Source organism: Glycine soja, chromosome 3, assembly GCF_004193775.1.
Source record: "Glycine soja cultivar W05 chromosome 3, ASM419377v2, whole genome shotgun sequence".
In the NCBI taxonomy this organism is placed as follows: Eukaryota; Viridiplantae; Streptophyta; class Magnoliopsida; order Fabales; family Fabaceae; genus Glycine; species Glycine soja.
Window position 1 is genome coordinate 30,795,666 of NC_041004.1, and position 27,283 is coordinate 30,822,948.

Here is a 27,283-nt window from a genome sequence, read left to right on the forward strand (position 1 = left end):
GAGGAAGATGGGATCCAAGAGATTGCAAGACTTAAAAGTGGAAAAAGGCCTCTAACAACATCAAATGAAACCTCCTCAACTGCTTCCAAGAAAAGGACCACAAATAAAAAAGGCCCTCTTGATTTTTTGTTCTCCAAACAACCTGAAGAAAGTATCAAATTGGGAAAAACCATGAGACAAACAAGTGTAAATGAATCTTATAACAAGGCATCAAGAGACAGGGCAATTCAGTACATTGCTCGTTTCTTTTTTAGGAATGGAATAACATTCAATGTTGCTAAATAAAAAAGTTTCAAGTTGATGATTCAGGCGATTGGAACCTATGGTCCTCATTTAAAGCCTCCAAGCTATCATGAATTGAGAGTTCCACTCTTTAAAAAAGAGTTGGAATACACGAAGGGCTTATTGACGGGTCATGAGGAGAAGCGAATCAAATATGGATGTTCAATTATGTCAGATGGTTGGACAGATAGGAAGAATAGAACTTTGATTGACTTTTTGGCAAATTGTTCTTTGGGAACACAGTTTGTGAGGAGTGTGGATGCTTCTGAATACATGAAGACTGGTTAGAAGATCTTTGAGCTTTTTGATAGCTTTGCTGAGGAGATTGGAGAAAAGAATGTTATTCAAGTGGTGACGGACAATGGAAGTAATTATGTGTTGGTGGGTGAGAATTCAATCATGCTTAATGAAGTTTTTTATTTTATAGTTATAACTTTTAATTTACACTACTCATACAAGTTTATTGATTTTGGTCTTTTTAGGTAAAATTTTACAAGTCACGAGACCAAAAATATTTTGGACTCCATGTGCTGCACATTGTCTTGACTTGATGCTAGAAGATATTGGAAAGATCCCAAAAGTAAAAAAGGGTTATACAAAGAGGCATCAAGCTTGTAGGCTACATTTACAACCATACACTGGCTTTGAACACCATGAGGAAATTCACAAAAAAAACTGAATTGGTGAGACAAGGAGTTACAAGATTTGCTACCACTTTCTTAACTTTGCAAAGATTGCATAAGCAAAAGGCCAATCTTAGAAGGATGTTTACTTCAGATGGATGGTTGAAGTCTAAGGCAGCTAAAGAGCCCAAGGGAAAGAAAGCAACAGATGTTGTTCTGATGCCATCATTTTGGAATGATGTGTCTACACTTTAAAGGCTATGGGGCCTCTTGTAAGTGTGTTGAGGTTGGTGGATAATGAAAAAAAATCCTGTAATGGGTTTCATTTATGAAGCAATGGATAAGGCCAAAGAGGTAATTCAAAGAGCTTTCAATAACAATGAAGGGAAGTATAAGGATATCCTTGCAATCATTGATAAAAGATGGGATTGCCAACTTCACCACCCTTTGCATGCAGCGGATTATTATCTAAATCCGAAGTTCTTTTACACCAATCCAAACATTTACAATGATAATGAAGTGGTGGATGGCCTCTACAAATGTATTGATAGGCTTAGTGAAGATGATAATTTTGTAATTGAAGTTCACAAACAATTGCTAGTGTATAAAAGGGCTAGAGAGAGGTTTGGTATGACTGTAGCAATGAAAGCAAGGACTGAAATATCTCCTAGTAAGTGGGAAAGTTCACTTATAAATTTGAATGATTAATTAATAATCTGTGTAAATGCTAATGCATATGAATTGCATTTTACAGTTGAGTGGTGGAAATTGTGTGGAGGGAAAACACCACACTTGCAAACCATTGCCATTAAAATTTTAAGTTTGACCTGTAGCTCATCAGGATGTGAGCGTAATTGGAGTACCTTTGAGCATGTAAGTTAATCACTTAATCTATAGTATTATATGAAAGTGAACATTTTTAATTTGATTATGAAACATTAGAAGCTGAAATTGAAACTAAGTAACTAACATTCATGTTTTTTAAATTATTATAGATTCACTCAAAGAAGAGAAGTAGGCTTGAGCACCAAAAGCTTCAAGACTTGGTTTATGTTAAGTATAACCAAACTCTTCTAGATCGCTTTGAGTGTCATGATGTGATTCATCCTATTGCTTTAAATGATATTGATGATAACAATGAGTGGTTATTGGGAGAATTGGAAGGAGAAGAAGCTGTTAATGATTTGGTTTTTGATGATGATGATGATTTGAATTAGTTAGATGTTGCTGAGGCAATTGGGGCTGGTGAACCTTTAAAAAACACAAGGAGTCAAACACAAGGAAACAAGGCAGCAACTGACCTGCACCTACAAATGAACAAGGAAAAAAGTGGTGGAAGTGGAAGAAGAGAATGGAGATGAGGGGGAAGAAGAGTACAATTTTAATGCTAGTTACTTTAGGCTTTAGCTTAGAGGGATTAAGGCTTTAAGCCCTTTATTTGCTTGACTTCCTACTTTATGTTTTGTAACTTTTGTTTAAGTAACTATGTTTTGAGTTATTTTTCTGTTTTTGAACTTATATATATATATATATATATATATATATATATATATATACATATTATTAATTATTTAACATATATAAAAAACATTAGAATAGCGGTCATCCCGCTATCCCACTTTTGGGGTTGGTCGCTCCGCTCTGCTACGCCGGTATTGACTACTATGCCAAAGACAATACCGCAATTAGTTTCTTATCTTCTCTAAATTTATATATACTACTTTCTGTATACTGTGGTTTCTGATTCATCCATTGAATTTTAGCAGTGGCCACACCACTAGTGATCAATCTATGTGTGTCAGTGTCAGACTGTGACCAAATTAGTTCTGTTACCACAGGTTGTGTATTTGGGGTAGGCAGTGTTTATCTTTGATGTCCCTATGTTAATTGAAACTAGACATGTCTACTCTCCAAGAATTATAATCAGCCTACAGTATGCACCATCTGTGGTCAAGTACGCAAAAAATCTTGAGAAGCCTACTGCCAGCATCAATTTCAGCAAAATTTGTGAAATAAATTTTAGCAGGTCAAAAGTCAAAACCTATCTCTGAAAACACATTTTTGAAGGTGGTTCTTGATTATTTTGGCAATTATCCAGTGGAATTGATAACTTTCATTCTTCTTCTGCTTCCTCTTTCTGAGGCTGGGTTCTTTTACTCCCTTTAGTAGTTAGCTATGACTGTGGATTCTATTTTTTAAGGATTGCATACTATGTGAACACTGTAATGATTGTTTTTTAATGATATGGTGCATTGATCTTGATGATTCTATGAATTGGAGTTAACATTCTACTATCAACGCATGCCCCTTTTTAGTTGAAATTACACATGCTAGAACTAAATTTGTGCTTTGTTTTTCTGTCTACTGAGGAATGGAATTGTATATTTATTACAATCACGTTGATACGCATTGATTAAAGACAATCATTGTTTATGATAGGGACATAGGTATTATGTGGTGCCTAAGTCCCACATTGAGTAGTGTGGGATGCTTGATGGAGTATTCAAGTGTCTGGTTCTCTTTCCTAGTTCTCTAAGTGCTTAGGTGCTTTTCAATTGGTATTAAAGCTGGTTGCCAATGTTTCTGAAAGGGTTACCTACGGGAGTGTGATCAGGAGCGGTACCGTGAAAGGGTTCTTCTTCCTACGGGAGTGAGTAAAATTCCATAGCTTTTGTGATGCATCTTAGTGAAGCTGGATTGATTTGCTGGATAGCTAGCAGTTCTTATTCTGCCACATTCATTCAACTGCCTCTTGGCTTTCTTTTTGCAACAATATCAAGTTTCCCAAGTTTTGTTTTCTTTGACCAACTTTTTTAGTCTCTTCTGTAAGTGTGGCTTTGTCTATAGCAATTAGCAATCATAAATGAACCAAAGCAAGTTGCCAGTTGCCACCTGTTTGCTATCAGAAACTGCTATAAATTAAGGGCATCCCTTTATTGCTTCCAAGGGCTGCAAAATTAAGTTTTCCAATTCCAAACCAAACACGGACTTAGAGCATGTCTATGTAGGCATTAGGTGTTGGATCCTGTTGGCATACATTCCAAAGCAGCGTTTTGTGAAGCTTTTGCTTGAATGCTGGTTTGAAGGCTGGGAACGGATAAACAAACATACTGTTAATAGTCTTGTCTTTTTATGCATTGGAGGTCCTTTGCCTCTTTTTTTTCTTGACCTTGTTTCTCCATTCAATTCTATCCTACACATTTCATTAACTTTGACTACTGTAATTCAGATTTAGAGAACATATGAGACACGTAGCAAATTTGTTGCAAAAGAAATACACTATATATGTTAATATAGAATGGTTCGAATTAAAATAGTTCTCTATTATTTCTATGTTGGTGTATCTCTCTTTCTGTAATAGTCACAATATTGATAAATAGTAATCAAATAATATATTGAATAATTATTTTAAGAATTTCAATCGAACAGAGTAGGACGAACCCTAATTAATGGTACATAGATAAATAATAAGGCAAAATATGTTTTTAGTTCCTACAAAATTGATAAAGTTCATTTTTCGTCCCTATAAAAAAATTTGTCTATTTTTCGTCCTTGTAAAATCAAAATATGCGATTTTTTGACCTGGAGTTAGGTGTGGTAAAATTTGATCCTACGTGTTGTCTGACTATCTTGCTAATGAGTAGACACATGTATTTTGTTTTCCATGTCATTATTGTTTTAATTTATTTTTTTGTGTAAACTAAAAACCTTGGCACTTGGTTACCCATGGCTCTTCTTCTTCTTTTTCTTATTGCCATTGTTGGTGACCATTAGTGGCAGACCTGCATATATACGAGGGTGAGCAAGTGCACCCCCTGACTTTGGTAAAATTATTATTAAGTATTTTAATTTTTTTTATTTTGCTCCCCCTAATCTTATATATTTGAACTCACTGTCCTATATATTTTAAAATTGCCCCCATTAACTTAGCGTCTTAGATCCGTCACTGGTGACCATGGAAAGATCTGGAAGTTATGAAGGTTGTCGTAGAACAAGTGATGGAAGGTGGTCGACGTCGTCATCTACAATAGGTGTTAAAAAGTGCTTTTGTGAATGTTGAACATAGAAGGCGATGAAAATGATGCTCATTTTTTATTTTTCACCAAGGTGCACTTCCACCTTTACCTCGACAATGAGTAACCAATCACCTAATTGCATGCTAAGTATTAACTTCTTAGTGTCCTTGCTTTCATTCTTGTAGCCTTTGTTAAACACCCCACTACCTATCTACAGTTGCAACATGTTGATGCAACGCAAGGCACATTTCAGAGGAGTGAACAACAAATAAAGCATCATCGTTTGTAGCAATTAGAGGAGGTTGAAAGGATGAATAAAAAATTGCGAAAGAAACTTGCTATTCGAAGAACAATTGTATATGTGTTGGTTGGTGTTCTAGTCATGGGTTGCTCATTGTTATTGGCCATGGTTCTAATTTTTCTTTTGAAGTGTCAATGTTAAGTGTTAGTGGGTTGGTGTAAGGGGGTTTAGTGTCACTATGTTGGTGGTGCAAATGATGCTAGTGTTGCTTTTGTCATAAAGTTAGGAATGTTTCTCCCATTTGAAAGGTAGATGTTTCTCCCACTTTTGATACAAATGCTTGAAATGGACACTCTTTAGTCTTGCACACTGCCCTAACCTTTACGTAATCATTTTTAGGATAGTTTACTTGATAACCATTCAACACAGAAAACTTCATTATGCCTAGTGTCATAACCAGTCTCCAAATGATACATTTCCCTAAAATTAGGATGGGTATGCACATGTGGTGGGTCGACTTCATTGTCACCAGACATCTCAAGTGGATCCTTATTAGCCACCTTCTTCTTTGCTTTCTGCTTCATGGATGATTGACCATTATCTAGACCAAAGTCCCAGTCAAAAGCATCATTTACACCATACTCTAAGTCATTATCATAACCTTCAAAATACATTTCAACAACACCCTGACCATTGATTAGCTCCTCATTAACAACATTATTGGCCTATTCATTGCAATTTTCAGAATTAGGGGTTGCTGGTGTATGTTCTAACATCTCAAATCCACTAACTTATTCATGTTGAGAAACACCAAGCACCATATAAATCTTAGCTTCATGCTTATGCTCCAAAGCATAGTTTGCCAAATTCAGTGCGTCTTGATCTGTCATCAAATCTTCTAGGGAGTCATAATCAACATCTTTTCCTTTCCACCACATTTTAATCCCTCTAGTAACACTATATTTAAGGTCCTTCATCAGAAACAAAATTTCAAAGTAGGACTATGTGTCAATATCAAGATTATGTACGATAGGCATGCTCTTTTTATACCCATGCCCCCATCGAGTGAATTACAATAGAAAACCTCATCCTCATCCATGTTCAACAAAATTATAAAGTCAAATTGCAATACACAAACTATCATGAAATCAAATGCCACAACAAAAATAAAATACAAAGGTCAAACATAGAAACAAATTTAGAACCTAACCGTACATAATTTGAACCCACACCAACACTACCCAATTCGTGCTCAAATCACTCATACTGTACAAAATTTGAACTCACACCACCATTACCCATTTCGCATTTAGAAAAACCTTAACCCCCTTAAACCGTAATGGATTTTGATCTCGCATAAGTGCACAACCCCAATTGCACTTGGAACTCGCATGAACCCCAACCCCCCTCAAAACCATGTTAACCTTAACTCCATTCGAATTCGAGAAACCATAGAAAAAATCCAAACAAACTATAAAACTAAAAAAAATACCTTCTTCGTGTTTGGGACCACCACAAAAACTACCTTCTTCATGCTTGGGACCACCATGATAACCAAGTTGAATTGCTTAGGACCACCACAAATTCACTCTTAGGAACCTCTCTCAAACATGAATCTTCATCTACTTTGGCTTACACACGAAAACGACACCGTTGTTGACTTCCAAACGACAACTATGAAGTGGTCAACGTACAACCTCAATAGAACCAATGAAAACTTAATACATGTTGATGTTCAGATGCCTAACGTAGTGGCTGAGGTGGAAACTCAGACAACACGCAAGATTGGATTTTACCACACCTAACTTTGGGCCAAAAAAATCACATATTTTTTATTTTATGAGGATGAAACACAAATGAAAATTTTTATAGGAATGAAAAACAAACTTTACCAATTTTGTAGGGACTAAAAACATATTTTGGCCTAAATAATACCCCTTACAAACACTAGTTATTAGGCAAAATATGGTATCCTAAATCATCAAGTGTCAGACTATTTTGTTTTCTATTTTTTCTTCTTTTTGATAAACAAAATCCACCAAACTATTCAATTAAAAATATGTTCCTTAAATAAAAAAATAAAAACATCGCTTTCATTCATTTGAGTATGCTAACAAATGTTCAATTCTAACTATGTTCATAGAAAAGACTTTAGTTGAAGATGCCAAACTCATTTCAATGTTTTCTCGCTTGAAAAGAATTAATCTTTAGCTGTTGGTGGGGAGATGTTCTTCCTCCACACTAAATAATAATAAAAGAATCATCTCTCTAATGTTTGCCTTCATTGTATATAAACTTCGACACACACCAAATGCCTAGATTTTTTTATTAAAAAAACACAAAAGATGTTTTAACCCAACAAAATAGCTTCATATACATAACACATAGTGATAATCTTTTTTAAGACTCATTAGTTTCATGGAAACTCCCTTTACAAAAGTTCAATAAGACACATATTGGGATACAAGTTACTACATGAAAAGGTCCTATTTCACAGTAAAATTTATCTTACTAATAATTGACAAATGTTTTCAAGGCTTATCTGTCAATACTTAACTGCTATCTCAATATTAAATCATTGATGAAGAGGAAAATAGTAAGCAAACAAACTAAATAACCCAAGGATGATGAATTTCTTTTGTTTGCAGAAGTCACACACAAAATGATAATAACGACCAATAATGATAAGAAATATTAAAGTAATCATTGCAAACATGCAATATGTTGTTGGAGCACACATTATTCATCCCATACCTAAGCTTTCATGATCTTGTTCAGAGTTACTTATTTAATTATTTCCCATGCTTGAACTTTCCTAGACCAAAGTAAGCTCCATCTCCATAACAATGATATCCATGCACATATGGTGAGCACCTAGGATGCACCAAAACTGGGACAAAGACATATACGGGTACGAGGACAAGGACGAAAAATGGTAAGTCTAAAATCTCAAGATATAGGTACGACTAGGAAACTGTTTTTTTAATATTTTTTATTATTTTAAATAAACTGAAAAATAAAAAAAAACCATGAGAAATAAGTAGCAATGCTAGTATATTATAAAATTTAAGATAATCCAATGGCCTACCAAAATAAAGCATTAAGGTGCAAAGTGCAAAATTAACATTAAAAAGTCCTACAAGCAAGTTAGTTCAATGTCTAAAAAAACAAATAAAATACAACATCAAGCATTGTCAACATTCTCGGTATTAACCCGTTCTCCAATTCTGGCTTATAGAGTGAGAGTTCGGCAAACTCTAAAAATTCCACATCCTCCATTGAATCAAATGTATCACAACCAACATCCCACATTTTGGTCTTCTCATTCTCATATTGATTGGAATTTCTTGATAGGAGACAGAGGTTGTTGTGAATGTAAACCAAATCTTCGACATGACTAGGATTCAACCTATTCCTCCTAAGTGACTGAATGAAAGAGTAGGTACTACAATTCTACTCACAACAAGAGGAAGAAGTCGATTGTCCAAGTAACTTGAAAGCCAAAGATTGAATGAAGAGTCTCGACACCAAAGTTAGCCCACCAATTTATAGGATCCGAAGAGTATCTCTTTGAAAGAGAAGTTGGATCTTCAAATGGATCCGTCATAAGTGAGAATTGATCATACTCATCATAAACTTTATCAAAATTATCACTACTTGGAAATAGTCTCCGAAAGCACTTCATTCTTTCACGAGAGATTTCAGCATCTCTATGAGGAGTAACTCTAAAGTGATCCTCATGAAGCCATCCATCACTATAATACCTTCATTAAGTATCAAACAACAATAAGCATTACACATTTATCAAAAGGAATTATTTTTATTAACATAGAAAACTAACTTTAAAGAATATATACCTTGGATTCAATGAGTGGGCCAAACAATGAAGAGAAGTATAGCTTTTTGTCCAACAAGCTATTAAGACTTGATATACCGCATCATAAAATGGACAATTCTCCGAGTGAGAGAGTTTTTCTTTCTTGTAAATCTCAAGTTTGACCTTCTCAATCATGGAATCCCACATCTCATACACCAAGTGAAGGCATGGCCTATTGGTATCACAAACCTGAATCATGTCATAGATTGGTTTTGTGAAATCAATGATGTAGTCTACCTTATCCAAACAATCATCATTCACAATATTCTCTTTCACAAAGTTTGCCTTCCCCGTGTCATCCTCTCTATAAGAACTCCATTCTTGACTAATGACCATCGCTCCAAGACCTCTCTAGATTAGCTTAAACCTCTTTAGCATCACGATAATGGAGGCAAAACGACTATCGGCAACCGAAAGCAATCTAAGAGGAGTAAATTGATTGAAGATTGCCAATCTCATGTCATGGTTCATGATGAAATTCTTGATTTGTATGGCATCTCCATGAATGTCGGTGATCCAATTATGCAATTCAAATGTTTCCTCATTGCCCTCCATATTCTTAGAAGCACAAATGTTTTTCAAAGCAAGTTTAAGCACATGGTGTCCAATATATGTGAGTATACATGCTCTCAATTATCTCTCCCGCCCCCTTAGAATTAGCTGCATTGTCAATTACAATTTGCACCATATTTTGATGACCCACCTCATCAATCACTTCTTTCATCAAATTGGCAATGAAAAATTTATCTTTCACTTGCCTAAAATAATTCACAGCTTTAAGAAACATTAGACCTTTTCCACAAGTTGCCATGAAATTAATGAGAGACTTTCGAGTAGGATCCCTCCAACCATCTGTCACAATTGTAACCCTTTTATCTTTCCAAGTTGCTTTGATTGGTTGTAACAACAACTCAACATTGGTTTTTTCTTGATGAAGTAATGTGGTGCACAATTTATTGTAACCAGGACGAATATAACTTGACAAACTATTGTTAGCAGCAAAAGAATAAGACCTCAAATAATGTGGATTTCTTGTAAGATTAAATGGCAAATCACCTGTAAAAAACATTCTTGCAATTTCTTGATCTAATTGATTCCTTATAGGAATGTCAAATGATCTCAAAATAGGTGAAAAATCATATTTTCATTTTTTAGAGGAGGAATCAAGTTTCGATTGAGATTGAGATTGACATGGTAAAAGAACATCTTTAGCTCTCGACTCCTTCTTTTTCCTTTCAAACTCTTCTTCCACCCTTGTCATTTCAATTCTATCTTGTCGGTCACTTTTTTACAAATAGCAATTTCCTGACCTTTAACTTGAAGTAAATGAACCTTCACCTTAGAATAACTTCCATTTCTAGATTCACCACAAAATTACATTTAAAATTCAAAGTTCCTCCTACTTCTCCCCTTTTATCCAATTTTGTAACATAATTCCATAAGGAGCTACATTTTCATTTGGTATTGAGGAAGACACTGACCCACTTCCATTCCTATTGGCAACAACATCACCACCAAAATTATCACTTCCACTACCAACATTAGAATTATTGGAAGCCATGTTTACTGTTAATAAAAAAACAAAAAAAAAGCATGTAGAAAGTATGTTATTTGGAAATTTACAGTGGGAGAGAAACTATTAGCTAAGTGCACTTGGGTCAGCATGAAAAATAAGGTTAATCTATAATATTAAATTAAATAAAGACTAGTAAGGCCGATTCCTTCTGCTCTCTCCTTAGACCCCCCCCCCCCACTAGGTGGGAACCATTTGCACTGGGTCACCCTTTTTTTAAATGTTTACCATATTGATTATTGATCAAATAAACCATAAAGTTTTATAAAAAGATGATTAAATATTTGAACATACCTTTATTGAAATAACAAAATGACCTTCTGTTTTCAGATAATATGAAGCATTCGACCCCAAAATCCTAGCCTACAATGGTCACCAAAAAATCATAAAGAAACCAATACATAGATTATAGAATATAACTAGAGTTTCAAAAAGGATTTTATCTTCAAATAGAATATAATTCATTTTCAAAAAATGTATAATATAGAATATACAATATAGAATATAACTGGAGTTTAAAAAAAGGATTTTATCTTCAATGTGGCAGGGCAAGTAATCGTCGTACGAGGCCTTTCTAGTTTGGTAATGTATATTGTCACTATCATTTGAATAATTTTATTCATAACATTCTTCATTGAACAAACCAATAATATAAAAAAATTATAAAATTTGATAAAATAAGAATAGCAATAGACACATGGAGTCACAACGGATCACTTCCATAGTTTCTCATAGGCCATCCATCATTCCATTATTTCATCATGAAAGGTTGAATTTTGAAAAGTGGAACTTGATGCCCATCAACCAATTAAGCCTATGCAAGTGTTAGTCATCATTTATGACTAACTTTTGTATTAAAAAGTTTTATGAAATTTATGTTTTTTTCCAATTTATGGTTCTTTTTGTAGGACTGTACATATTTTTTATGTTTAGTTTAATTTTACTCAGTAGATACTCCCAATATTGTGAATTAAGGTGGTTTAACTTCAGTTTCAGGTCAAAGGATGGAAAAAGAAGAAGGTTAAAACAGCTGGTGTCTCGCTAAGCGAGGCATACGCGCTTAGTGAGGATCATCCGCTAAGCGAGGCACTTAGCTCGCTTAGCGAGTTGAGAGGATCTGGAAGAGAATCTGTCATTCATGCACGTGCCCAGTGCGCCATCAGCTCGCTTAGCGAGTCATTTGTCTCTTCTGGCACTCAGTGCGCCCAGCTCGCTAAGCCAAAAGTCACTAACTCGTGCTTAACGAGAAAATGACGCTAAGTGAGCCTTCAGGATCAGAAAGCCCTTAAAAGACTGAAGTTGGCGAAAAAGAGTGTGCAGTAGACGAGAGACGTAATAGAGCTAAAAAATAGAGCGAGAGAGAAGAGCTTGGACGAAAAGCTTCAGCCTTTGAGAGATTTTGAGTGATTGTTAGGTTTTTAGAGGTGGAGGAGACATCCCCACAACTTTGTAATCTTACTTATCCTTCCAAAACCTGTTCTTGGGCTGAAAGGTGCTAACTTGCAATGGAAGGCTAACTCTCTTGTTGGGGGTTTCTGTTGAACTTTGATATAAAATCCTTTACTATATATTTAAAGTTGTTATTATGTGTTCATTGCTTCTATCTGCACTTAATTCTTGCATGCTTGTGGCTTGATCACCCATTTGTATGTAAAGTTAAGATTTTTGGCATTGGAAAGTGTTTTAAATCCTTAGAACTGGATAGAGCAGGCTAGAGAACTATATGTCTGGACACGGAGTGCAGAAATTTAGTTTATATTATGTCGTATTCTTAATGCAACTCGTTTAGGCTAAGTTCGACGAGGGATCTAGAATGAAGTTTATTCACTCGAGGAATCGTGGTTTGGGAGAGTTGTTTTCGGCATAGAACGCTAAAACGGTCTTAAATAGAGAAAAATACTTAGTAACATCAAGTAGATTCAGTAGGAAGACCCAACGTTTTAATCATCTGTTTATCTCTCACATTTAGATAGTTAATTTTGTAGTTAAATTAGAACTATAGACTCAATTTCTTTTTATATTTATTGGCTTTATACAAATGTTTACCTACTGAATGAATGCTCTCTGAATGAAACAAATTCCATGTGATTCGATACTCGGTTCTTATCGTTTTATACTATTTATGACTCAGTACACTTGCTGATTAGTATTGCAGTTAGGTGAGTGCGGAGCAAACAACAAGCCATAACAAAATTACTGATTACGACTAACGCTAGAATTTTATAAATAAAAAATAGCAAAATTAAATGAGATCTCATAGGACTCAACATATTCAAGGCCAAGAACGACGTCGAATAACACCCATTGAATACAGAAAGAGAGAGAGAGAGAGAGAGTGAAACGCAAATAACAATGAATGAAAATGAAAATGAAAAATTGGAACAGAAAAAGATAATCTTTTCCAAGTACACAAATAGCAACAAATGAAGAGTTTGAATGAAAATGAAAAATTGGAACGATAGAGGAAAGGGAGATAGTACCTGTTTTTCAAGTTTCAGGCTTGTTTCGAGTATGTGTAGTTGGTGAGCCATGTGATGGTTCACCTTCGTCGTTGGTGGTTTGCTGGTGGTTCGTCGGTGGTGGCCGCCCAACGAGGAGACAAAGCGAAAGAGAGGAGTGAGAAAGCCCTAATTTTTTTGTCGATTCTCGTCTTTTCTCATTTTTTAATTTTAATTTTGGACTATAGGGATGTGCATGCTGGCCACCACCGTCCCCAATACGTCCTCGCTATATACCACCGCCATCCCCGTCTTGGCCAACCATACCCAAGAAATTATCGTCGTCCCTGGGACGTCCCCGTCCTCATGCAGTACTAGAAACAGGGGATGCCAACTACCAAGTGTCCTCGTGCTTCATAGGTGAGCATCATAGGTAGCGGTAGTTTGAATTAATCTTCCCATGCCAGCCCCACACCCTACATAGCAATAGTTATCACTACAGAGAATACCAACAACAACAATAAAAATAGTCATCACCCTACATGCTTGAACTTTTATTGTTGTTGTATCCTACTAACCGAGATTAGCTACATATATCATATACAATACCATTTGGCTTACTTAAAGACCAAGTCACCACTACAGGCAAATTCTAGAATTATTATAAAGTATGAGAAGCCAATTGCTTTCTAATACAAAGATGTAATATCAAGTATGACTTGGATGTAACCCATGCAAGAAAACATTCGGAGAAATCCTTAACAAGAACTTTACCAATCAAAAATGGTTGAACTATAATTTTTATTTTGGTACCATAAAAAAGTTTTTCCACTTGGAGAATGGATTAGTGGCACATGGAATAATTTCATTATATCTTGTCATCATTTAGTGGAAAAGACAAGTTTCACTCTATATATTCTTTTCATAATTCATTACCTATGCTTGTTTTTCAACAACTTAATAATCATATTGATTTTTTTATTATAAGCATTAGTCATATTTGAACTAATTAATCATGTATTTCACAACAAAGTTCTCAAATATTTAGAGTTTATAATCCCACAAGTTGAACTTTGTTGCTGATGTTTGTCCTATACGAACAAATCATGAGTTAAGAAAGATTACATTTGTACTTGTGTTCACTGGTGTATTCTGTTGTCAGAGGATGACGTGAATGAACAAACACTTGTTAAAAAATCCTTGCATGCAGTGACATATGTAGTGTGATAAGTCCCACATTGACAAGTTTAGGCGATGTAGTAAGGAGCGTTAGCTATAAAAGAAGTGCGTGTAGGATTGAGTAACATACTTACCTGGATGGGGTCAATGGGTGATCAAGAAGGCCCATGGTTTAGGGCAGTGACGTCCATTGCACTTTGGAGGGGTGTTGTTCTAAGGTCTGCCCAAGTGGCAGAGCCTACATCATAATTTGTGGTAGAGGGGACCTGTGTTCGCGCAGCCCCTACAAATTTAGTGCAAATTTAATGCTAATTCAACTTCATTTTTTGTTGATTGTGGTCCTTTTCCCCCTGCCTTCTCAATTTTGATCCTCAAGAATTAAATGAGTTGATTGATTGATTCATACACTAAAACATATCTAATTATCTTACATAACTTAGTACTTCTAACAAACAACAAGAAAAGGAGATCCTCAAATGCTTATCTTATTCTATGTTTCTATTTTGCAATGGTCAAGTTTTGCAATCATGACTTAGCTCAGCAGGAGCATGAATTCCACCTTCCAAATTCCAGCTCAGCATTATAATTACCTTTCCAAAAGATATATATATATATATATATATATATATATATATATATATATAATGAATACCAACATCCCAATTTGAAAAAGTTGACAAATATCCATCAAGATAGCACTACAAGTATGAGTATAATAGTTGTATGCTCAATCAAGTTAATGAATTTTTACAGAATATTGTCTAGCACAATTCTTTCATAATGTAGTTGTACAGGAGGTTTCATTTATTAGTTAGTAAATTTAGATTCAGCCGGTCCAAAGATTTTTTTCTGGAAAACTTGAAGATTCAAAGCAACTATAATTTTATGGTCCTCGTCACAATTGAGAGATAAATTTCTGGTCTTTGCAGGAGTGGCTTTGTTCCTGTCTACTATGCCAAAGCTAGAATATACCAGTCTTAGGACTCAATATGTTGTGATGCAGTAAGCAACAAGCTTAAACCAAGTAGTTATCTGGTTTCGTTAATTGTGGTTGAAGCCTGAAGGCATCCATTATCCCTAACTATCCTGGATGGTTGCAAATACTGTCCTAAGTACTACAGAAACAAGAAGACTGACAGTGTAACGAAGTACCACGTCTCTCAAGAGAAATAACAAGCGTTGAAGACTAAACTATAAATAAAAACATTATTTCATTGTACAAAGCATACCTTTCTCGGCCTTTTGGCTAAGATCAAGTGTAGTATCTGTTCTTATCAGTTTAATATTTGATATGTGGACCATTGGTTCACACGATATTAAATTAATTTTTTGAGGGGGAGGGTCCATTATAGTAGCTTGCTACTGGGGCTCTCACGTGTTGCCCTTGCGTTGCACTACTGCACGGGCCTGGCACACCCCACCAAACCAATTTCTAATAGTTGGTCAAAGTTTGGATACCTTGAATAAATTATTCTTACGAGATTGAACACAAACTCTCTTAGTTGGTCAAGGTTTGGATCATACCTGGACCTCCCATCAGGGTTAGATGTGACAATTTTGGTATCCTCTTCAGAGTCATCTCCAGTTCCTCTAACCTTGATGTCTTTGTTGGTGTCAAAGTTTGGTTAAACATAGTTTAGTTGTCTTGTTATCTTGATGAACAGCTGCTCGTGTTGATTAACTTTTCATCTTATCATCTCCATTGACTTTGTTAGGCGGTTCATAATTGTTTATAGAAACTACACACAACAAATATTCAGTTGAATACATATTAGAGTTTAAAAATATTTCGATGGATTTAAAACTTTTTAAACATAAAAAAAAAAACATGAAAGAAGTGAACATGAAATTCCCTGTAAATAGTGCTTCTTTATTTGCCAATTCAATAAAACTCTATTAAAAGAAAAAAAATGAGAATTTGCATAAGATCTGCTAGAACTCTTTCATTTACAATGGCTAGTCTTTCACTGTGATGAGAAAGAATAGTTTCTTTTTGTTCATCTTCATCAATATCACAAACCACACATTTTTTATCCGGCTGGTAACCAACATCTCTTAACCAGATATTTAACTCTGATTGATGTTTTGAGTAAATAAGGCCTGACAAAGGATTTGATGAATCACCGGCAAGGAATGTGTATGTCTTGTTTTTCTCCTCAATCAAACTGTAACCAGGTTCTTTTTTCTCTTTTCACTTTTCCATATTAGTTTTATCATATTGACCCTCTTCCTGCTGCAGCATACATATTAGCTAATAGGACATAGGCAGCTGAGTCTTGTGGAACAAGTGAGACAACTTTTTTAGTAGCAAGTTTTCCAAGCTCTATATTGTAGTGTACTCGAAAACCTGCCAAGATAATGCGCCATGGAGTTGCATCCAGGGGGAATGGCATCTCATTTATGATATCCATGGCTTTTTCTAGCATCCCTGCATGGCTATATAGATCAATAATACAATGGTAGTGCTCCATTGTTGGATTAATGTGATGATCATTGAGTTCCATGAAACTACACATTGATGACTAGCCTCATGCCTCAAGGAGAATAGACTAAAGGCATATCTCTTATCATCCCTGACTTTGAAAGCATTGTAATTAGAGGGATGCATACACGTCCTTTCACCTCAAAACTGTGCTTTACGACCAACGCATGGATTTGCATTCCTACAACAATCTTGCACTGATTGGCCAAAGCTATAATTACAGTAGATAAAGTATAGCAGTTAGGCTTGCATCTTACAGAACAACTCCCACACCTGATCATTAAACCCATTCGACGAATAACCCGCGAGCAAGGAAGTCCAAAACACCACATCTCTGTCACCCTTTTCATCAAAAACTCTCCTCTCATCTCTAACATTCCCAGTTTTCATGTACATATCAACAAGAGTGCTTCCTACCAAAACATGGCGCACAAGTCCAGACTTGACACACTGAAAATGCTCATGTGCACTAGTTGTTCCATCGACGGAACAAGCACAAACATTCAAAATACAAGGGATGGTGTTCTTGTCAGGGGATAAACCCGAACGATATTGGGAGACAAAGAGATGGAGGGCTTCTTGGGTTTGGTCACTGCGAGAGTAATGGAGGAGCAAGTTGTTATGTTGTTTCACCACTTTAAAGGTGGTTTGTGCTCATGTGGGGACTACTGGTGATGTTTAGGCTAATATGCTTTTGTTTTTGTTGTTGAGATACAAAGTATATTTTGGAAATGTGATAGGAGATGCAATTCAGAGATATGAAGTAGATTTGGATCACTTTGTTTTGGTTTATATTTGATTTGATTTGATTTGATTTGTATTTATGATAATAGCATGTGTTTAGGGGATTTGCTCTGTATATATCATGCAATTGGAATCATACCTTTAGATTTAGTTTAATTCTTTTCTTTTGTTTAGCCCATCCTTGTATCTACATACTTTCCTTGTTTGAAACTGATTTTAGTGGGTTGTTTTCACCCACTTCAGGATCAGACTTGGACGTCACAACAATCTAAGATTTTCCATTTGCATCGGAGTTAGATGTCACAATTTTGGTATCCTCTTCAGAGTCATCTCTATTTCCTCTAACCTTGATGTCTGTATTGGTGTCAAAGTTCGGTTCTCATAGTTAATTGTCTTGTTATCTTGATGAACAACTGCTCTTATTGATTGACTTTTCATCTTATCATCTCCGTTGACTTTGTAAGGTGGATCATAATTGTTTGTAGAAACTGCACACGACAAACATTCAACCGAACACATATTAGAGTTTAAAAAAGTCTCGAAGGATTTGAGAAAATTTAAACAAAAAAAAAAAAAACCACAAAAGAGGTGAACTTGAAATTCCCTGAAAATAGTGCTTCTTTATCTACCAATTCAATAAAACTCAATTAAAATAAATAATGAAAATAATACTTCCATAAGATATGCTAGAATTCTTTCATTAACATATCTTTAAAGTTCCACGTGTTCTACTAGTAAAACAACTAACATGAAGGGTGTATCCGACGTCAAAATAACTTTTCATACATCTTAGGGATTTCAGAAGTGAAATGCTGAGAGCATAACGTAAATATTTAATGACTAGGTGGAAATTCTATCGTTTTAAAATTAGATCATCACAGACACCAAGAGAACAATTTTTTCCCCCTTTTTTCATGCAGTCCTTCTCTTTTTTAAGACTATAAATGCTCCGATTCAGCTTGTCATATCCACTATATTGGAATTCTGTTAAGTCTTTTAATTAATATATAAGTTTGATTAATCTAAGGCTTTGTTCTCACCTGCTGACTCAAGGAGCACAGACAATTTGAATCCAAGGGGTAGTACTTTCAATTTGCAAAAGCAGAAAATGAATTTACTAACAAGTAACATCTTTTACAGGAGTCATTTAAAGAAATAATTTAAACTATGTTCAGCAAAACTAATTGAAAAGTTAGTTGATAGTGATAGTTGAAAGTTAAAAAATTATTTTATTAAATTAGAAGTGTTTAAAAAAATTAACTGTTAAAATAATTAAAAAGTTTAAAATGACAAAAATAGATATATTTATATTCTATTATTTTATGTTATATTTTTTTCATGTTAAGTATTCTACTATTAATTTTATACTATTTTTTAAAATATCTTTAATCAAGTTTAAAATAAGATAAGAAAATACACTAAACATTATATTTTTATTATATTAATTAGTATAATAGTTAAAATAAATCATCTAATATAAAATTATTCAAAAAATAATAGATAAAATATAATGTTAAAATAATAAATTAAATATTATAAGTGATACAATGGTTAAAATAAATATTGTAACATAAAAATTGTGGTTTGGTTTACTGTATGAATTGTGGATGAGTTTGTTTCCCTTAGCAGGTAAACAGGCTGGGATTTTAACAGGATTTTTACTATACCGTGTTTGGATATACATCAAAGCAATTGGATCCACGTCTAAACTAACGCTCTCCTTTGTCGCTTCTGTGTCCTTAATCAAATTGGACGTAGAAATAGGTAAATATGTATGTTCTTTATGCGAAAGCAAACACGAACTTAGTAGTTTAAATTCATGACAGATCAAGGTGATGATGTAATATGGACCTGGAAATTAGTTAATCAAGATGGTGACATGAAATATTTATAATATATTCTGCATTGGTCCAATCAATTGTTTTGGATGGCAAACCCGGTGAAGGGTTCTATAAGGTATTTGTGCAATGCAAATCAGAAGAACTATGGTAAGTTCTACTTCTTGATAAGATAAAAAGAATACATCAATCGAATGAATGTGTTTAATAAGGACAAGGACTAACACCTTGATTTTTAGGTTCGAGATGCAGGATTTGCACGTTTCTGAAACACTTTGTCATCATTTCGTTGCACTTTCAGAAGCTTATATGCAGATTAATGAGCAATAGCGGTTTGGCTGAGTTCGAATCCTTTGCTATGAACCATAACCTGTGAATCACATTGTGTGCTGAAGGATTGAGAATATGAGAGAATTCACGTGCACATTTAGCGAAAAAACAAATCCGTGTTTGTGATTATTGGAGATGTCTAAACAGATATGAGTATATAAGAACTTTAGTGTTCAACTTTGGATTATAAGCTGCGTGAACATAAAGGAGCCATGGATAAATACCTTGTACGCTGCGTGAACATAAAGGAGCCATGGATAAATACCTTGTACGCATACATTGAGTATAGAAACCATTCGGTAACAAAATTCTAAGCAAAGCATCTTGTTTGCTTAGTAAGAAACACCATGATATTAAAAAGTTAAATGAATTATAGTTATTACAACAGAACTAAGTTCCACTTTTGTTACTTATTTACTAATCAGTACCATTGAAAAACAAGGAGTGGAAATTTTATTACTTGAAACCACAGAAAAAACTAAGAAATGAGAAAAAGGCCAACAAAAGCACAAACTGGTGTCATCAGTTTGCCACATTATTGACCCTTACACCTTCTTAGCTAAGTATCTGACGTAAAGCTGGAATCAAATGTGAATACACTTCTAACAATAAATCTCTTCTTCCCAAGTACAGGCTATTGTTAAAGTAAAAATCACATATATTAGCAGAGTTAGCCAAGTTTAATAAAACTAATGTCCAGTTTCTTAAACCTCGTTTGCTTTGAGATATTGAGATATAAAATAATGTAATAGAAAAATTAAATGACAGTTGAATTATTTCTAATATACGAATGAGGAAGAAGGAAAGACTATACCAATCAGATGGCCGAAGTTGGAGTATCATGCCATGGGTGTTTGTTTTGTGAAAAGAACCCACATCGAGCAGCTTACTATGTTGAAGTACTATGCTATAAAACGAGTTACTACCTGAGTAATGTACGGAGTCGTGTGGTAAGTACAAAGTGAACTTTTAGCTTTTACTAAAGAATGCCGTGTACTTGTCACATAAAACTGGCATACGCTAATTTTTATTTTTTTTTCAAAAGGGTTTTCTTATGAGGATCCTGCCATTCAGTTGAAGTTTCTGGCATTCCTTCTATAATAATTAGACCTTGGAAATAATGCAGTTTTGAGTTGAATTTTTTTTAGAAATTTTTGTTGTGTGGACAGTGTGGTTATCTATTCTATATGTAATTGACAGATTGGCTTTATAGTATTTTTTATCTTTAACGAAACTGTGTTAAGTTTCCATTGGTTTGGTTTGATATGAACTCTTTTACGGTCACTGTTTTTTCTTTTCAATACCCTTTTAGTTTTGCTTTTGATAAATTGATTCTTAATCTTCGGTTACAATTTCAATGCTGCATCATGCTCTTCGATCACATTTTTTTATAAAACAAAACCAAAGCCATTGAAAAGATATTATTACATGATTCAGTTTGTTTTTGCAGTCGGGTGGAAATTAGTCTTCTGTATGCAATGCCTTCTGTTTGTTTGATGTGCCATCTCAGTCTTTGGCGTTACAAGACATTATCTAATTGAAAGACATTGGCAGTTTACGAATTCAGATACTATTTTATTATTTAGATGGTAGGTATCAAGTTAACTGACCCCGTATAATTTTGACCAAATTTCACATTTTATTTATTTAGTGTTAAGAGGATAAATAGGAGGATATTATTGGAAGATAAAAGCTAATCAAAGGACATTGAACAAAACTGAGAATCAAGAGCATAGTGCTGCTAAATCTTTAGTGCTGCTAAATCCCTGAACTGCACAAGAATTTAAACTAAACCAGAAACAAACACAACAATAGCTATTTATTTGTTTGCTCTTAATTTTCTATACACTATAAGTCAATATTATCTTAATTTCACTACTTCTATACATTGGTGTTCTATTAGCTTAAACTCCTCTCTAACAGATAACAGGTTGTTGTGCTAAGTCTTTATGTATCTGCACAAAGAGGCATACCCCTCAATCCTGCCAAAGGGCATGTGGTTCCGTTCCACCACGCTGCTTCCAAAGCCTTCATGCTTTCCCCGTTGGCTTTTCCTCTCTTAGTCTTCCAAGAGCCAATTAACAAAATGGAAAGCATATGAAGTCAATCTTCTGTTCAGATGCTCAGTGTTCTCAGTTCTCTTTCGTGCTCTTGAAACCAGTCACTATTTTTCTTACTTCAACCATATATACTCACGAGGATTCAACAAAGCAACAACTCTGATGCAAAAGTATAAGGTCATGTCAAGCAAAACAATGGAATGACTGAGGTAGTATAAGCTTTTTGATAAAGTGTCCAGAAGGAAGATGTGGCAACCAAATATTTCCAGCATGATCTCGACGATGCTCTCTAAAAAGAAAGAGAGCACTTTGAAGTTTCAGATTTTGGTAGGATCACATTGTTGGAATCCAGAAACTGCTGTTTGTTTCAATAATGATTTTGATTATGATCACACAAGAAGGACAAGGTAAATGGCAAATAAAAACACAAACTTTAGTCCCACATCCGGAGCGTATGCTTCAATAGACTTAGAAGTTGTCCTATATAAAAGTACACATCAGATAGCTTGAGTTATCTTTGCGCTTGGGGCAATGACGCAGCTAGTGAGGTTCTAACTGAGGCGCGTCTATTGCTGGTTGAAAACTATTTCCAAACCCCCTCTTAGGCCTGGGTTTGGCTCAGGCCTTTGAGAATTTCTGGAAGGGCTCCCTTTGGGGTAATGCCCTGCTATTGTAGTTTTGAATTTTGAAAAAAAAAAATTCCTTACAAATTTCTTTTATGTAAAATGATAGTAAGTCATAAATAAAGTAGTCATTACAAACATGCAATATGTTGTTGTAGCATACATTATTCATCCCATAACTAAAACCTCCATGACCTTGCTCAAAATTACATATTTAACACTTTATCACTTCCACCTTTTCCAACCATGCTTATGCTTGCCAAATCCAAACCTGCCATGCTTCCAACGCTTGCCATATTTCCCATGCTTGAACTTTCCATGACCATAGTAGGCTCCGTGTCCAAAACGATGATATCCATGAGCCATATGGTGAGCACCATAGGCAGCGGCAGCAGCAGCAACACCCCCTGCCAACAATCCTCCCATGCCAGCCCCACGCCCTACATATCAGTAAGTCAGCACTACACATCATACCAATAACTGTAAATGCAAGCACACATTCGAAGTTATGAGTTTAAGTACAACAATTCTGCTAGAGGCTTTTACTGGTTTTGCATATAGCTAATGAACAATAATTGAGTCAGTAGTGACCTTGCTTACTTGGTTAAACCATTCTCATTTTGTCTGGTTGTTTATTGGTTCGAGGGAAAATACTAGTTTTTCCAGGGAAGGAAAAAACACAGTATAATAATAACATGGATTCCACTCTATTTTTATTTCATAATTCACAACTAATACTTGATTCTCAACAACTTAGTAGTCATATTGAATTATTTAATTACATATTCCACAATAAAGTACAGTTATCTTTTTTCTCAAATAATTTAACTTGAGTTTATAATCCCACAAATTGAACTCTGCTGATATATGAACACTCATTCTGTCACAATTCAAGAACAACCTACTTGGGTTAAGAAGGGTTGGCATTTGTGCTTCCTTGTTTCACTGTTGTATTTTGTTGTTAGAAGTCAGAAGGACTGAGAGGTATTTTCTCAAACCTAGCTGGAGAGACATTTCTTTTAAAGCGCTTGCAGTTGCATAGATAGGGGTGTGAAAAGCCCCACATTGGGAAGTTTAGGCGAAGTAAGCTCGAGTTATAAAAGAAATGTGTATGGGATTGAACAACATACTTACCTGGATGGGGTCAATGGGTAACCATGAAGGCCTATGGCCTAGAATAGTGACCTCCATTGCACTTAGGAGGGGTGCTGTACTAAGGTCTGTTCAAGAGACAGAGCCTATGTCATAATTTGTGGCAGAGGGAGCCTGTGTTCGCGCGGCCCCTACCAATTCAGTTATAACATTTTAATTATTCAATTTTGTTTTGAACCTTGTATTTTGCTCAAATTCAGCCCCTACCAATTCAGTTTGTTTGTACCTTGTATTTGCTGTAAGTGTGTAATGGTGTGAAAGTTAATGTTTTGAGTATTTTCTGATTGTTGATTGAAATTTGAAATGATTTATTGTCATGTCAACACCATCACCAACAACAATAAATTGGTGTTACATGACAAAGGAGGATAATTGGGTGGTGGTAATTCAATTTCAAGCATAACAAATTAGTATTGTACCTCCAGGATATGGAGGTGCAGCAGGTGGATAGCCATGTGGGGCAGGATAAGCTGGTGGATGATATCCTGAATGAGGATAAGCAGTGGGTGGATACCCTCCCGGAGGCGGATATGCTGGTGGATATTCTGAAGGATAGTAACCGGAATGTGGATATCCTCCCAGCGGCGGATAGGCTGTTGGGGGATACCCTCCTGGAGGTGGATAGCCTGATGGTGGGTATCCATGTGGAGGAGGGTAGGGGGGTGGTGCACTTGGATATCCTAGATGTGAAAATATACCTCTCTCACTAGACTCATCATCATTCTTGTCTTTTCTGTTGCTCATGTTGGTTCAACCTATAACCAAAAAAGAAAGAAAAGGATTCTCAATAAATTAAGTCTCATCAATCAAAATATCATAACATCATTCATTGAAAGAGTACACAATCAAATGAAATCAGTTCCTTGTTAGTCTTGAAGATTTTCATTTTTAAACTAGTAAGTATAACAGAAGCAGAATAAGAACTAATTGGGAAATTCAACAACTTAAGTTCAATTTATCATCTTTCCTGAATATAAAACAATGTAAATTAGAAGGAATGAAAGTTATCAGCATTAAATCTGTCCCAACCAGTTGATGCCAGTAAGAATATAACAAGTATCACCATTTTGTGATTTTCTACACAGGACATAATCATCATTGCATTATAAAAAATAAAAAATAAAAATAAACATGTTACAAATCTAAAAGATCAATTTCCCTACAGCATGGAACTCATTTTCAAGTACAAAGTAGGAGATTTTTATAATAGTTCAACACTAATTATGTCTTCATAACTTTGAAAACTAGATGTTCCAATCAGCTCTTCTATCAGAATGGCAGAGATTACACCGTTGGTCTATGGAAATGTGCAAGGATGATGGAAACAGTTATCGCTAATCAAACAACCGAATAAAAATGGGGAGACCATTAGGGTGTGTTTGGTTCTGTTTTTATTTTCTGAAAACTATTTTCATTTTCAAACAATTAGAATTCTAAAAATATGTTTGATTTGACTTTTTATTTTCTGTTTTTAGAAAATAAAAATACTGAAAATTTATGATATATTGACTTCTTGTATTTTTAGATTTGCTTAAAATTACATTTCTTTTCATCGCATTTTCATTTCACCCAAAATGAGATTCCTGTTTCCAACTAAAAACACTGAAAACGAAATTTTATTGTTTTCATTTTTTGGTTATTTTCTGTTTTCATTTTCACTAAAAATGTTTTCAAAAATCCAATCAAACACATTTTCATCACTATTTTCTACTTTTAGTGAACATGAAAATAGAAAACAACCAAACCAAACACCCCCTTATTTATTAGTTCTTAGTCTTTTATCTGAACTCATAAAATACAAGAACAACATAGAATAAATTATTCAAATAATTATACTAAGAAAAAAGTATCATAGAAATGAAAAAAAAAATGTCATGGCATATTGTAATATAGAACAATTTCTAGAAACAGTTCAGAAATAAGATACAAAAATGGAGTTTGCACCAACGTGTTCAAGGATGGAATCAAGTTATTCCTTAACTTTCACATGCAACAGCATACATATGATCCAGTAAATCGATAAAGAAAAGATCATGGACACACAAATAGTTATTAGATGAGCACTGGTTAGTATAGTGTCCTTGCAGAAGAAAAAAAAAATTGCGAAAAGATCATAGTTCATCCTAAACAGCATCAAGAAAATATTAAAAAACCAAAAAAGTATAACAAAACTCATTTCTCATCCCCTCATATCTCGTAGTCCTTCCTATTTGAAACAAGTACAACCAATACATCAATATCTAGCACACCCTTAAAGGGCAATGAAGAAAAAGGTTCATCTCAACATTCAGAATCTATCAAAGTTTAATCAAGATGCAGCAGGGGAAAAAATTGATTAAACCCATGTTAATTTCATCATGATCAAGCCAAAGGGTAAATGAGAATCTTAGAAAAACAGCAAAACAAACACCAAGATTGGCACAATCCAAAAACCATGGAGAACCCTGTTGATCATTATACCACAGATATTGAAATTTACCAAAGAAAGAAAGAAGAATCATAACATGCCAATCAAACCAAACTGAAAACAGAATCAATTGCCACACAAAATATTTGGTTGCAAACAATGGAAAAAAAAGAAGACAAAATCATTGTTGCTTCATGCTTACGCAAATGGAAATTGTAAATGCTTTCTCCAAAATCTTCCAAAGGTGATGAAAGAAAATGCTTGTTGCCAAAAGAATAATAAAAATGCATAAATTGAAACTTTACCTATTCTTATACTTATCGTTTCTCTTGATTTTAAAAAGCACACGAAGCTATGACGCGTTTGCTTTTTGTTGAAGACTGCTATGAACTGCAAGTAATAGCATGGCATATATACATCTTTTATTACAAAACATAAAAATATCATATTTTTCTCTTCCAATGGAAACTTATGTATCTACATCACCTTATTCTTGAATCTCATCAAATCAACTTATAATTTCTCTTTCCATGTCTTTTTTATATCATAAATTTTCACATTAAATTAAATTATTAAATCAAATCACATTAATATTAAGTTATTTTTTAATTAATTATTCAAATAGAAGAAATTTTACTTCCGATAATTTCAATAATCAATATTTAAACTTCTTGAATCAACATTATAAAAAAACATTAATTATAATAAAACATTTATAAATTATTATTAAAAATATAAGTTCAAATAATTTTTGAAATTATAAAAATTATATTTATTATCATTAAAATAACTATTTATCAATTAAATTAGTTTTATATAATATTTTTAATTTTTTATATTTTATAAATATACTCGTGCATTACACGATACGTACGTACTAAATTAATTTATTATTAGTTATGAATAAAATAACAGAGAATAAGGGGGAAAAAAAAACAGAAGGTTGCAACTTGCATGGACACTCCCCTAAAAAAAATAAAAATGAAAAACCTTGCATGGACGCGAGTGTTAGAGATACACCTAAATACCAATTACCAACTCTGGCTGTTAATTAAGGTTTACTGTCGTTTTCTTTTTGATACATCAATGATGGTGCGTAATGTTAGGTATGGAATTGCATTAAATTTTACCAACTCTTAAAAAGTTTCTACAGTTTAAACATTGAAAATTATTTGTTAAATAGAATATAGAAAGAGGACAAAGGACGTGCAAAAAGAAGCAAGCTTTACTTTCTAAATTATATTTTTAGAAAAATGAATTTTAAATTTGTTGAATTGTCACCCATCATTTATCAACTACAATAACATTCTAACATAGAACCCATCATGGATATTTAAAGCGTAAAATTTGAAAGAAATTTCCTTTCTCAATTTAATCAAAATATCATTTGAAGTATCACAACAAATTTCTGATGTAGC

At 34.2% G+C, this 27,283-nt stretch overlaps 2 protein-coding genes, 4 non-coding genes and 2 pseudogenes across 8 annotated transcripts; 6 read left to right on the plus strand and 2 right to left on the minus strand.

Moving 5' to 3' along the window:
- Positions 1-1,220: 1,220 nt before the first annotated feature.
- On the plus strand, positions 1,221-2,122 carry LOC114405121. Its single transcript, XM_028367782.1, has 3 exons — positions 1,221-1,575; positions 1,660-1,778; positions 1,901-2,122. Exons 1-3 carry the CDS (start codon positions 1,221-1,223, stop codon positions 2,120-2,122), a joined length of 696 nt encoding a protein of 231 aa, XP_028223583.1.
- Positions 2,123-10,438: 8,316 nt separating this feature from the next.
- On the minus strand, positions 10,439-21,657 carry LOC114405122 (annotated as a pseudogene).
- On the plus strand, positions 14,356-14,516 carry LOC114407978. The gene has a single exon (XR_003665781.1). It is a non-coding gene; the product is annotated as a U1 spliceosomal RNA (small nuclear RNA).
- LOC114407896 lies at positions 15,455-15,650 on the plus strand. The gene has a single exon (XR_003665708.1). It is a non-coding gene; the product is annotated as a U2 spliceosomal RNA (small nuclear RNA).
- Positions 20,564-20,670, plus strand: LOC114407958 (annotated as a pseudogene).
- A 539-nt stretch (positions 21,658-22,196) lies between the features above and the next one.
- LOC114407956 lies at positions 22,197-22,347 on the plus strand. The gene has a single exon (XR_003665762.1). It is a non-coding gene; the product is annotated as a U4 spliceosomal RNA (small nuclear RNA).
- A 35-nt stretch (positions 22,348-22,382) lies between these two features.
- Positions 22,383-26,278, minus strand: LOC114406431 (glycine-rich protein A3-like). 3 transcript variants are annotated; one of them, XM_028369132.1, is made up of 3 exons: positions 26,171-26,278; positions 23,878-24,213; positions 22,383-22,746 (listed from the first exon to the last, which is right to left on the minus strand). In XM_028369132.1, exons 2-3 carry the CDS (start codon positions 24,200-24,202, stop codon positions 22,532-22,534), a joined length of 540 nt encoding a protein of 179 aa, XP_028224933.1. In that variant the 5' UTR covers positions 24,203-24,213; positions 26,171-26,278; the 3' UTR covers positions 22,383-22,531. The 3 variants fall into 3 exon arrangements, with proteins under 3 accessions (XP_028224933.1, XP_028224932.1, XP_028224934.1); XM_028369131.1 differs by lacking the exon at positions 26,171-26,278 and adding an exon at positions 26,068-26,163; XM_028369133.1 differs by lacking the exon at positions 26,171-26,278 and adding an exon at positions 25,938-25,959.
- On the plus strand, positions 23,433-23,593 carry LOC114407884. Its single transcript, XR_003665697.1, has one exon. It is a non-coding gene; the product is annotated as a U1 spliceosomal RNA (small nuclear RNA).
- Positions 26,279-27,283: the final 1,005 nt, after the last annotated feature.

Excerpts from the sequence above, each read along its gene's own strand:
- LOC114406431 (XM_028369132.1), bottom strand. The coding sequence starts at position 24,202 with ATGAGCAACAGAAAAGACAAGAATGATGATGAGTCTAGTGAGAGAGGT. Across the intron at positions 22,747-23,877 it reads TGCACCTCCATATCCTGGAG|GGCGTGGGGCTGGCATGGGA; the intron begins GTACAATACTAA and ends ACTGATATGTAG.
- LOC114405121 (XM_028367782.1), top strand. The coding sequence starts at position 1,221 with ATGGGTTTCATTTATGAAGCAATGGATAAGGCCAAAGAGGTAATTCAA. Across the intron at positions 1,576-1,659 it reads AAGGACTGAAATATCTCCTA|TTGAGTGGTGGAAATTGTGT; the intron begins GTAAGTGGGAAA and ends TGCATTTTACAG. Across the intron at positions 1,779-1,900 it reads ATTGGAGTACCTTTGAGCAT|ATTCACTCAAAGAAGAGAAG; the intron begins GTAAGTTAATCA and ends AAATTATTATAG.